Source organism: Zalophus californianus, chromosome 1, assembly GCF_009762305.2.
Source record: "Zalophus californianus isolate mZalCal1 chromosome 1, mZalCal1.pri.v2, whole genome shotgun sequence".
In the NCBI taxonomy this organism is placed as follows: Eukaryota; Metazoa; Chordata; class Mammalia; order Carnivora; family Otariidae; genus Zalophus; species Zalophus californianus.
In genome coordinates, this window is record NC_045595.1 from 131,722,893 (window position 1) to 131,736,659 (window position 13,767).

Genomic DNA, 13,767 nt, shown 5'->3' on the forward strand with positions numbered 1-13,767 from the left:
CCGTCCCGCGCCCTTAGTTACCAAACAGGAAGTGCTCAAGCCGCCAAGCAAAACTTCCGGTTGAGAAACCGGTCCCTAGATCACGAGCAGCTTTTCCTTTTTGAGTTCCCAGGGAAGCGAAGCACTTACTCCAGAGCTTCGCTGGGGTTGCCAGGCGCCAGCATAACTTTCCCTCAAATTGCGGCTTGGGGTGGTCCCCCCCGGAGCGCTCCTGGAGGGTGTAAAGTCGGTGGCACCTGCGGTCTTTAGGTTACACAGCGTACGGGAATGGCATTGCACCACGCAACTGCCGGATCGCACGCAGATGAGAGCTAAAGAAAACAGTAAAGCCGACTTTCAAATGCTGTTTGTTGACTTTCCTCCGTAGATGAAATCTCGTAGGCTGAAGTAGACTGGCATTTCGAAGCACAGTTCATCCCTTAGAATCGCTGATGTGTGTTTCGATCTTTGTGTTAATCTCCGGGTCTTCACAATGCTCGTCTGTACTTTGCAGTGCGTCCTAGCTAACCGCGGACGAGGACTGCGCAGAGATGGCAAACTTGGGGCGCAGAGTTTGGTGGTCCCTCCCTCGCCACTCCTACACCTTGTTTTTCTTTACATTTTCATTTAACATTCACAAATCTTCTCTTTCACACAGAAATCTGTATTTCTTCCTAATCTCGAAAAAGGAAACACTGAGCCCACATTATCATGAAGGCATTATTCGGCTGAAGAGGCGCCCCCTTTAGCACTTCACCAATTCAGTAATTTGAATTACCGGCTTCGCACTGTAGACGTTTGAGTTTACAGCTTCTGTTCTATAGCATCTCAGAACTGGAAAGAATAAAACAATCAGCTAATCTAATCATTTCATTTTCCAGATTAAGAAAACTGAGGCTCCCTAAAGTGAAGGGATTAAAGTCTTAGCACTTGAACCAGGATACAGATCTCCTACTACAAACTATGCGGTCTGCCATGAGAAATGTTCTTGGCTGAAATACCTCTACTACAGCATCATCAGCTTAAATTAATTTTGCTTATCCAATAAGCAACTGTCTGTAGCCTTTTTTGCCCTTTTGAATTTTATTTTACCATTATTTTGTTACACTTTTTATTATAAAAAGTTTAAATATAAAAAAGAATAAAGGGGGGCGAGAGGTGGGAAAAAAGAGCAGGGTATGATGAATGCCCACATACTCATTATCTTGATTTAACATATTTTGCCACATTCACTTCATCTATATTTTTTGCTGAAGCACTTTAAAGAAAATCGCAGACCTCATGACATTTCATCCCCAAATATTTGAGCATGCATCACTAACGTTTAATGTTCAATGTTTTCTAACATGAATACAGTATAATTATCACATCTATCAAAATTCACAATATCAAAATTATTGAATATCATTTCATAACCATTTCAATTGTCCTGAAAATGTCTTTTTACCATTGGTTTGTTAACTATACTTTTGAAATCTTGTAGTTTTGTCTCCTTGTGCTTACCTGGTTTTCCATATATTGAATCTTATGGACTGTTTCTCTAGTCTCAAAGAGTCTCAAAGACTAAAATTAGCTTTTTGTATTCTTAAAAGCATTTATCTTTTATCTTCTATCACCATAGAAATATTTTATACATACTTTATAGATGTATTAAATGTAGCATATGTGATATATATTATTTCACTGACTACTCAGATGCAATAAAATTTTATTCTTAGAAACAACTTTTATACATTTGACAATCTATAGTATATTCCATGCATCAAAGTGTAATGAACACATTCCTTCACTGAAATACTATATTTATCGATATATACAACTACCATCTTTAGAAAGAATTTTTATATATGTGCCTTTATGGAGTATATTAAATGCGGCACACTGTGGTAAAACATCATTCACTGTAAATAACACTGTACTTATTCACATATACAACATTCTTAGAAATATCTTCTATCGGAGGTAGAATTAGCACAGCATTTTATCCCTCACTTCTGCAATGCCTAAATTCCCACGGTGGTGGAGGAGAAAAACAGCTTGTAGGGGGGATTTCAACCTGTGTGGAATAATGGAAATTTAGAGCTTAAAAAACCTTATAAAAGATGATCTTTTATAATAGTTTAGTCATTCCTACTAATGAAAATGTTAGTATCCAGCACATATTGAGATGGCATATAGTTATTTATACTGGAGATTTGTTATGGCAATGCTGCTTCCTAAAATTATTAGTGTTGTTCTGTCCATATGTCTTAAACATTCTTTTCTAATTTCTCATCCCCATTACTAATGTGAATACTGAGGCAGCTGCCTCAGCCTGTGCCAATCTGCTGATCCACCCCTCTGTGTTAGCTGGAGCTGCCAAATCCATGACCGCAGCTGTCTTTGCTGTTGTCCTGCAGGCCTCAAGGACATCAGAAGTCTGGCAGACAAATCCATGCAAAGAGTCCCATTTCTCATGTCTCATGGATTCTATTTCCCGAATTTCAGAAATTTTGTACAATGCTGAATTTTGTACAAAATGTCCGTACATTCTTCCTAATTCTACATTTCTGCCTTAAAATGATATTCCTGCTTCTCCACCTCATCACCACAGCATTCCATATCATCCAGTTGCCACTTTTAGAATCCCACTATTATAACTCGACTTGAATTTACTCAGATCTAGACTCGGAAACAAAACCCGAAGTTTTACAAGCCTTGTTGTTGACCATGAAATACTCAATTTAATCCCAAAACGCTAAGGTAGATGTCACTCTTTTACTACCGCATTCCCAAGTAAATAAACCTCATCCAAATCAGATTTTTCAGGCTAAAATATGAAGAGGTTTATGGTTTTACAAAAATAATGTGATATTTGTAAAAAAAAAAAGAGAGAAAGAAAGAAAAAGAAAAATACATATATGTATAAAGAAAAAGGAAAAGCTATCTTTCACCTCATTGCCAAGAGGTTGCCACTGTTTGGCATGTGTCCTACCAGTATTTTTTTAAGTACAGCTATATATACATAGATATATTAACTTTTCCCACAGAAATAGAATCATATTACAAATATTCTTTTGCAGATTCATTTTATCACTTAACAATAGTGGCCATGTTTTCATATCAGTACATTAGATCTTTGGTCTTTTAATGGCAGTTTAAACTTCAGTATTATCCATCAATTTTAACTTTTTAAGCAATGCTACAATGAACATTTTTATTGTACTGTATTTCATCAAGTCTGGGGTCTACTTATTTTCACATCTGAGTATCTCTAAAGTTGGGATACATATTTCAATCAGCAGTGTTTTTGATTTGGTGAATAAGAGATAACCTTGCACACATTTGTGTTTCTGCATGACCTATTCTTAGAAGTAAAATTAATGGAAAACGTATATAGGCAATTCTATTTTGATATACTGAATTCTTTCAAAACGTCTTTATATACCAACAGAATATGGCAGTATCCTTGCATACTCTGCATATTATGAAGTAATATTTTACAACCTAAAGAGAAAAATATGGTATCTTGTTGTTTATTGCCAATTTTTTAATTATGAGACTGAGCATCACATTTCTTCAGCTAAGAATTTATCATATCCTAAAACAAGTACCATATGATTTCACTCATATGTGGAATTTAAGAAACAAATGAACAAAGAAAAAAAAAGAGACAAACAAGAAAAGACTCTTAACGATAGAGAACAAACAGATGGTTACCAGAGGGGACGTGGGTGGGAGATAGTTAAAACAGGTCAAGAGAATGAAGAGTACACTTATCATGATGAGCACTGAGTGATGTTCAGAATTGGTGAATCACTATATTGTACCCCTGAAACTAACATAACACTGTACATTAATTATATTGGAATTTTTAAAAATAAAAATAAATAAATAAAATGTATCATATCCTTTGCCCATCCATCTCATTAGGTTGTCTCTTCTTTTTGAATTATAACAGTGCTTTCTATTTTATGGACAGTATTCTTTGTGCATGCTTGTGTGTGACATGTGTGTATGAACAGTATTTTTCTCCCAATCTGTTTTTTGGGGGTTTTAAAACTTTGTTTTTGGTATATTTTGCCATACCACCTCAGAAACTGCTCTTGTTGCCATTAGTATGCTTCATATTCCAATGGGAAGTTTAGCATCAACTCGCCAGATCTATGCGCTGCATTCAGCTCAGCTATTCCTTCCCTCTTTTTTCTCATGGCTTTTTAGGACTATCAGTTTCCCGGTAACCTTCTCAATCTCATTTGTTGCTTTATTGTGTCCTGTTTGGCTTCTTAATATTGGTATTCCTCAAGACCCAAAGCTTGCCTCTCTACTCTTCTCTTCTTACACTTGCTTCCTAGGTGATCATAGCCATTTTCATGGCTTTAAGTACCATGGACTTCTTTAACGACTCCCATTAGTATTTCTGTATCCCAGATCTCTCTTCTACACTAAACATATGTCCAACTGCCTATCTGACAGTCCCACTGAGATGTGTCCTAGATGAGATGCCTCAAATCTAATACACAGGTACAAGACAGAATTCTTGATTTCATCCCACACATATTTCAAACCTCTTTCTCAGTCTTTCCTAGCACAGTAGAACCAAAGCCATATATCCAGCTGTACAAAATCAAATCCTAGCTGTCATTACTGACTCCTTCCTCTTCCACACTTTCCACCTCCAGTACCTCACTATGACATCTCACTTCTACCTTCAAGTCTATATTGATTCTACTTCTCTCCATCTTCACTGCCATCACTCCAATTCAGACTATCATCATTTCTCATGGCACTAATGCAGCTGCGTCCTCAACGTATCCAGTTCTTTCTTCAATGTTCTTTTTCTATTCCAGCATCCAATCCAGCATACCACATTGCATTTTGTTGTCACGTCTCCTTAGTCTCCCCTGGTCTGTGACAAGTTCCCAGTTTTTTCTTGTTTTTCATGACCTGGACAGAACTGAGAAGTACTGGTCAGGTGTTTTGTAGAATGATATTATTTGTTTTATCTGATGGTTTTCTCATAATTAGGACAGAGTAATGGGTTTTAGGAAAGAAACCCATAGAGGTGAAGTGCACTTCTCATCACATCATATCAGGGAGTACATGTTCTCATGACATCACTGGTGATTTTAATCTTGATCATTTTGTTAAAGTAGCATTTGCCAGGTTTCTTTGTTTTTAATTAAAATATAATTAGCATACAGTGTTATATTAGTTTCAGGTGTACAGTGTAATGATTCAACGATTCTGTATATTACTCAGTGTTCATCAAGATAAGCATACTCTTGGTCCCCTTTATCTATTTCACCCCACTTTATTTTTTTAAAGATTTTATTTATTTGACAGAGAGAAAGAGAGAGTGCGCACGCACAAGCATGGGGAGTGGCAGGCAGACTGAGAAGGAGAAGCAGGCTTTCTGTTGAGCAGGGAGCCTAATGCAGGACTTGATCCCAGGACCCGGTGATCATGACCTGAGCCAAAGGCAGATGCTTAACCAACTGAGCCACCCAGGCGCCCCTATTTCACCCCATTTTAAAACTACTATTTTCCTTTCCAAACTCTGAGTGATTCAATATTCAGCGTGCCCTCAAGGAGGGAGATTACACCCTACCTCCTAAAAGGGGAGTACCTACATATATTATTTGAAATTTTTCCATAGGTAAGATTAACTCTTCTCCATTTATTTATTCAATTATTAATTAATAGCACTATGGACTAATATATACTTTATACTTTGGATTCCAAACTACGCTGTAGTGTTGCTCAATTTGTTCCAGCTTTAGCCATTGGCCCCTGTCTCTTTGACACGCCTTCATCCTTTTGAGCGCCTCTTTACTTTCTGGCACTGCAAAATGCCCCAGGATCATCTTGTTTTTTTTCCTTACTCAGCCTAAGAATTAGCCATTTCTCCAAGGAGCACTGGTTCCTTTTGGTGGAGAATGGTATTTAGAAACCAAGATCTGGGCTCTGGGTATGTTTGCTGCTATGGGGTTGTCATTATTTCTGGGCCCTCTCAGCAGACAGAATTAGGTAACATATGTATGTATATTAACCCAAGATTTCATACATATATATTATTGTCTTTGTATCTGTCTACCTGTATAAGGTAAACATTGGTACCTACTGATGTCTCTGACTCCAGTCTAGTACCACAGACTTCATTCTAGTCTGCCTTTCTTATTTGAAACTTTCCTTCTCACAGTGAGAAACCTTACAGCCATTATTCATCATCCATTCACTTATTTCTTCGAATTCAATATACATTTAAACTAGTTCCATAATTATTAGCATACTCTCAGTACAAGCCTTTTCAAGGACATGCGTTTTTATTTTTCCTAGATAAATACCGAAGGATACAAATGCTAACCAGAGAGTAAGGTGTATATGTTTAGTTTTATAAAAACATGCCTGACCTTTTTGGCTTAGTTAGAATTAAATCCAAACTGCTTAACCTGTCTACAAAGTCCTACGTGATCTGATCCCTGCTTGTTTTTTCCAACCTCATCTCTTGCCATCTTTCCTCTCATTCACTATGTTTCAGCTACCCTGGCTTTTTAAAATTGCTTTGTTAGAACCTCAATAAACTAAGGTGTCTTCCAGATTTGAGGGCCTCATATATGTTGCTCCTTCTCCCTGGAACATTTTCCTCCCATGACTGTAGTTCTATATATTTTTCAGTTCTAGTATTCTTCAGGGTTCCATAGTCTTCAGTTTATATATAACCTCCTTATAGAGATCTCCCTTGCCCATTTAATCCAACATAGCTTTCTCCTGTTATTCTTTCTTAAAGCAAAATTTTCACATTTAGTAATTTCATTCAGACAACTCACCACAATTGGCATTTAATGTTTTTATTTGCTTGTTTACTTATTTTTGGTCTTTGCCATTAGACTACAATAGCATGACAGTAGGAACCAGATGCACTTTGTTCACCCTATATTCAAAAACTGGAACAATACCTGTACCTGGTAGTGCTCAATAAAAATCTGCTGAAAGGGCACCTGGGTGGTTCGGTTGGTTAAGCGACTGCCTTCGGCTCAGGTCATGGTCCTGGAGTCCCAGGATCAAGTCCCACATCGGGCTCCCTGCTCAGCAGGGAGTCTGCTTCTCCCTCTGACCCTCTTCCCTCTCGTGCTTTCTCTCATTCTCTCTCTCTCAAATAAATAAATAAAATCTTTAAAAAAAATTAAAAATAAAAAAATAAAAAAATAAAAATCTGCTGAAAGAATCAATGTGAACAAAAAGAGCAGCTTCAAATGTTTGTGATTAAATCTATCAGTCTTCCTCGATAACTTTTGTTTTACACCACACTAGGGAGAGCCTTTTCCAGAAGACTATAAAAATGATCTCCAAAAGTTTTTCTAGTATTCTTAGAATTATATGTTAAGGGGCGCCTGGGTGGCTTAGTTGGCTGGGCATCTAACTCTTGACTTCAGCTCAGGTCGTGATCTTGAGGTCCTGGAATTGAGCCCTCTGTCGGGCTCTGCACTCAGGGTGGAGTCTGCCTGAGATTCTCTCTCTCCCTCTTCCTCTGCCTGTCCCCCTTGCACTCTCTAGATGGATGAACAAGTGAATGAATGAATGAATGAACAAATAAATAAGTAAAATCTTTTTTAAAAAGAATTATATATTAAAATTTAATGCACATAAAATTTATGTTTGTGTATGAGAGGAAGTAGATTCATAGTTCTCTTTCAAAACAAATAATTTTCTCAGCACCATTTATTAAATAAGTATCTTGCTTTTTGGTTTGAAATGTGCCCTTAAATACTAAATTCTCATATATACAAAAATACGTTTCTGGATATGTGGTATTTCACTGATGTATTTATCTACCTCTATATAAGTACCACAGTTTTGAATAGCACAGCTTCTTAGTACGGTAGGGCCAACCACAACAGCTATTACCACCATCACAGCTATTCTTGTCTACCCTCAAACACTTCTTGAAATCAAGTTGTCAAGTTTTCCATCTCCCTCCAAAAAAAAAGAGGACTCAGAATCCTAGGAATTTCACTGAAGTCTCTCTGAATATACGCAATAATTTCAAAAACTGAAACTTTTTTTATTGTCTTCCTACCCAGAAAAAATGGTAAATGTCTCCATTTTTTCAGACTTTCTTTTATGCAATTCATTCTTAAATCGTTGCATATGATGTAAACTCAGAAGAAACTTCCAAGATTGCCTGGGGCTATAACATGCTCTTCAGCAATGTGCAATCCTTCTATGCTGCTACTGCTTAGGTACTCACTCCCTCCTGAGGAAATCCATTTATTATGAAATAGTTAATGACCTGGATAATGACATAACAGTCTTACTGGAAAAATGTCAGAGGAGTCTCATACTTGTCGTGTTCCCAAATTTCCTTACCTATACAAAATATATTTTTAGTGGCGAATATACTGACCGGTATCTATAACATCTTGCAGACGTATACATTTCACAAGGGCTGAATCAGATATTTCACTGCTCTGTTGGACCCTGTTAATGAAAAAGATGGATGTAAGTCTTTACAAAGGAACATTTACATCACAGACCAATATTATGCAGTATTTTTGAAATCACTGTTCCTTTTTTTTTCAATGTTTTTATCTTTGTTTCTGAAACACAGTAATCACTTAATACTTGCTAAATTAATGAATAGATTATTCCTAAGGATTTATTTCTCCTGGTAACAGGGGGCCATAACTATAGTTAAATAAAACATTTTCTACTACAGAGAAACAGTGGAGGAAAGACCTCTCTAATTACAGGCTTTCTAATATCCTTTTCTAGGAAATACATGTTCACAAAATTTATTTAGCCCATTGCAACCACTGCCTTGCAAAAAAATATTATATAATTGAGTTTGGTATTCAGAGGGTGTGTGTGTGTGTGTGTGTGTGTGTGTGTGTGTGCGTGTGTGCGCGCGCGCGCGCGCGCGTGTGTGTGTGTGTGTGTGTGTGTGTGTGTGCGCGCGCGCATGCGCAGGTATAAAAATCAATTGCTGTAGATGGGTAACTTTAAATCACTGCTAACAGTCGTCTGTGACTATTTCTCACCTGCAAGGACAAAGGGAAAAAGAAGGTCCTTTATATCAAAGTATTCTCATCTATCAGAAAAACAAACCTCAAAACCAAAGAATTGACTAAACCAATACTATAAGAAGCTCTGATATTTATGGGTTCATATTTTTGCTAGTGGAAATACATATTTTACAGATTTTATTCATTTACTCTAATCCAGTAGATGGTGCTACATGTCTGTATATGTAAAGTACCACAAATGCCTTTTTTCTTTTTTTTTTTTAATCTTTTCTCTCTTTCTTTTTTAACCAAAACTCTCATCAAGGTTTACTATTATAATGAAGCTCATTATTCCTGACATCTGAGCCAAATCTCTGGGTGTAGCATTAAAGATGTACTTAAGGAGAAATCCCCCCCCAAATAACTGTGGACCAAATACCAACCTAACAATCTATTAACAGTTTTTTTTGTCCTCAGCTCATTCTCACTCTAAAATGACAAAATCTTCAATGTCACACAGAATTCCGTCTCAGCACATTAAAAAGATCCAGATGCAAAATCAGAATCCCTCTTATTCTTCTAAATATTGCTAGTTGCTATTATTATGAAGCAGCCATAACAATGATAATAATTAACAATGAAAACTTAAATTTAAGATTGTAATGGGTAGATCAACACATAAATCTACCATTTAAGAAGATAACATGGAAAAAAACTTATATAAATTTTTGTAAAGATAAAGTTTATTGTTAAATCAGCAATTAGTCTTAACCATACAAATTGTTTCTTTGTGAATCATCAAAAACTGAAGGCTTTATAAAAGTAGAGACTCTATTTAGGTATCAGCACAAATAATCCCATATCACCCAGCTACATGTGAACAGTTAATTTATGTTACTTATGTATTATAAACACAAAAACTAAGCTGGGCATATAATTTGAATCAGAAGTTATGTATTTTTTGTCTCCTTTACCATGCAGATTGTAATGCTATTAGCTCACAAATTCAAAACGCTTTGAAATTGTATTATAAACCAAGAATAAGGGGACATCAACTACTAATTTAAAAATTAGAACATTTTCAGTACTGTATTAGTTTATTGTATTAAATTTTGATTTAGGTAACTGTGATGTGATTTCATAATGTCCTTTTACATTCTTTCAATTTTTTTTGTACTCTTATCCCAAAGAAAAATGAGAGTTGCAGTCACTTATTTTAGAGGAGTTCTATACATAATATAGGTATTAATAATCCACTGACCAAAGACTTAATAGAATGGTTTTATTCAGTGAATTAGATCACTTTAAGGACCAGATTCTAATACAAATACAGGAAAGTCAGATGTAACCTTTTAGATGACTATTTTGTCATTTATGCTTTCCTTCATTCATGTTTTCATTAACTGTTTGACCAGTCCTTGAACAAACTCATGGAGGCAAAATTGAATTGGTTATTCCTAGGTAGGCTACACAACATGAAAAAGCCATGATCTTAATCCAGGCTTAATCTTAATCCAAGAAGATCTTAATGACTTCTTAATGAAAAAGACAGAAAAAAAATAGTTACAGATAAGGTAAGGTAATATAAATCAACTTACATACCTACTGAGAGCAAGGTCAGGGTGTGGTGCCACTAAATCTTCTCTGTAACTAGCTTACCTGGAAACAGTAACATTGATCCAATGACTACATGAGCCACAAGGGACACAACTTCTCAAAGGACGTGGCTTGTTTTTGTCTTTCTGAGGTATTATAATGAACATAAGTAGAGTTCTTCATTCATAAAAGACACACCACATTTGTTAAAACACTGACCTAGCCTTCAAGTTACAAAATTAAAAGAGTGGTTATCTTTCCCTCAAAGAGTTTACCGTTAAGTACAGAAACCAGCCATTAAGTAGAGAAGCTGCCTCCTAACTGGTAACTGCCTTCATAATTCATAATCTCTCTAAGACCATCTCCATACCTCAGTCAAAATGATTTTTCTAAACCACAAATCTTAGTACATCATCCCTCCCAATAAGAACCTCTCCTTGGCTCTCGGTGACCTCCCTAGCATGGCTTATAAGGCCCTCATGAACGAAGTCCTGCTTCCTCCCTAGTCTCATCTCTCTCTCCCTCACCTCACACTGGGAATTCTAGCTCAAATGAATCTGTTTACTTTTCCTCAAGGTCTCTCCCGTTTCAAGCGTTGGCACATGTGTTTCTTCTGCTTGGGCACTCTTCCCAAATTTGTCCATCTAATGTCAAACTTCCCTGACCTATTCATGCTTCTCCAGCACCATGTTTTCACTATTGTGGCACTTAAAACTTTTTACTTCTCCATGTCCCCTATTACACTATAAGCAATATAAGTCAGAGAGTGTCTAGTTTATTTAACCCTGGCTTCCAAGCATTAGGTACACAGTATACATTCATTCATTCATTCACTGTATAGTCTTGGAGCACCTAATGTGTGACATGTTCCCTATGGTAAGTGATAGGGACATGTATCAGTGAACAGAACAGAGGAGGAAATTGCCTTCCAGAACTTTCATTAAATTAACAAAATCAGACCAAGTGCACACAGTTCGGCAAAGCTATCAGGACTCTTCGGGGAAAGCATATCTGTCTCCAGGTGGTAGGCGGTTGGGAACAGATGAGTCACCCCATTGGAATAGGGCCTTACCTGTAACTTCAAAGATGTGGATACAAAGCTTCCTGGTGAAAAGTTGAGGAAAAAAGTTATGGAAAATCTTGAACCTGGGAGGTGAAGGGAAGTGAGGAATTTACAAGTAGTTCGACACTGCGGAATGGGGGAATGGAGTGACTTTTGTAGCATAGCATTTGCCTACGAGAGGAACATGACACGAGGCAGGGAAAGGCACAAGGCCACAAAAATATTTTCTTGTGGATAATAGGGATACATCAAATAATTTTGATTGGGGGAGATAAATAGAAAAAAGATCAGTAATGAGGATCTGAAATAGGAAAAGAGACAAGAGACAGGCAGTCAGGCTTTGTGACTCTCTGGAGGCAGGACTAACCATGAAAATGTTCTTCTCACCCTGTGGGAAATGTCAGAGACCAGTGGGCTTGGGATGAGAAAAGCTAGCTCCAACATCCGCCAGCAGTACTGTGCCACAAAGAGCCAAATTTTCAAAACCTCCTTAAAATTATCCTGTCAAGGAATCCATTAAAATCCTAGAGGAGAACATAGGCAGTAACCCTTTTGACATCGCCCACAGCAACTTCTTTCAAGATACATCTCCAAAAGCTAGTGAAACAAAAGCAAAAATGAACTTTTGGGACTTCAAAATAAAAAGCTTCTGCACAGGGTGCCTGTGTGGCTCAGTTGGTTAAGCGACTGACTTCAGCTCAGGTCATGATCCTGGAGTCCCAGGATCAAGTCCCGCATCGGGCTCCCTGCTCAGCAGGGAGTCTGCTTCTCCCTCTGACCTTCCTCCCTCTCATGCTCTCTCTCTACCATTCTCTCTCTCTCTCAATAAATAAAAATAAATAAATAATAAAAAAAAAGCTTCTGCACAGCAAAGGAAACAGTCAACAAAACAAAGAGGCAACCCACAGAATGGGAGAAGATATTTGCAAATGACACTACAGATCAAGGGCTGGTATCCAAGATCTATAAAGAACTTCTCAAACTCAATACCCAAAAAACAAATAATCAAGTCAAAAAATGGGCAGAAGATATGAAAGGACACTTCTCTGAAGAAGACATACAAATGGCTAATGGACACATGAAAAAATGTTCATCATCATTAGCCATCAGGGAAATTCAAATCAAAACCACATTGAGATACCACCTTACACCAGTTAGAATGGCAAAAATGGACAGGGAAAGAAACAACAAATGTTGGAGAGGTTGTGGAGAAAGGGGAAGCCTCTTACACTGCTGGTGGGAATGCAAGTTGGTACAGCCACTTTGGAAAACAGTGTGGAGGTTCCACAAAAATTTAAAAATAGAGCTATCCTAAGACCCAGCAATTGCACTACTGGGTATTTACCCCAAAGACACAGATGTAGTGAAAAGAAGGGCCATATGCACCCCAATGTTCATAGTGGAAATGTCCGCAATGGCCAAACTGTGGAAAGAGCCGCGATGCCCTTCAAGAGATGAATGGATAAAGAAGATGTGGTCCATATATACCATGGAATATTACTCAGCCATCAGAAAGGATGAATACCCAACTTTTACATCAACATGGATGGGACTGGAGGAGATTATGCTAAGTGAAACAAGTCAAGCAGAGGAAGTCAATTATCATATGGTTTCACTTATTTGTGGAACATAAGGAACAGCATGGAGGACATTAGGAGAAGGAAGGGAAAAGTGAAGGGGGGAAATCGGAGGGGGAGACGAACCATGAGAGACTATGGACTCTGAGAAACAAACAGGGTTTTAGAGGGGAGGAGGGAGGGGGGATTGGTTAGCCCAGTGATGGGTATTAAGGAGGGCACGTACTGCATGGAGCACTGGGTGTTATATGAAAACAATGAATCGTGGAACACTACATCAAAAATTAATGATGTATTGTATGGTGACTAACATAACATAATAAAATTCAAAAAAAATTATCCTGTCAAACTGTAAATGTGTTTTTGCGTAGCTTTCCAAGCCTTATATATTCTCCCATGTGTTTGACAATCCCACTCTTTAAATCATCAGAGTACAGAGTAACACCTACAGGTACCTGCATGTTTGTGTACATCATCAGTGTTCTTACTCTCCAGGGTCCATGATGGACACAGAAAGACACAGAGAGGAAGTATAGATCCTGTGTCTTACGCTGTCCTGGCAGTTAGT

General features: G+C 37.4%; 1 protein-coding gene across 3 annotated transcripts in view; it reads right to left on the reverse strand.

Annotated features, from left to right (window-relative positions):
• CCDC39 (coiled-coil domain containing 39) overlaps positions 1-411 on the reverse strand; it is a 49,564-nt gene extending 49,153 nt beyond the window's left edge. For 2 of the 3 annotated variants that reach the window (XM_027587488.2, XM_027587486.2), the window contains exon 1: positions 130-368. In XM_027587488.2, the coding sequence (XP_027443289.2) occupies positions 130-164 (35 nt within the window). In that variant the 5' untranslated portion in view covers positions 165-368. Of the gene's footprint in view, positions 1-129 lie in introns of all 3 variants that reach the window. The other variant, XM_027587487.2, reaches the window with a different exon arrangement.
• Positions 412-13,767: the final 13,356 nt, after the last annotated feature.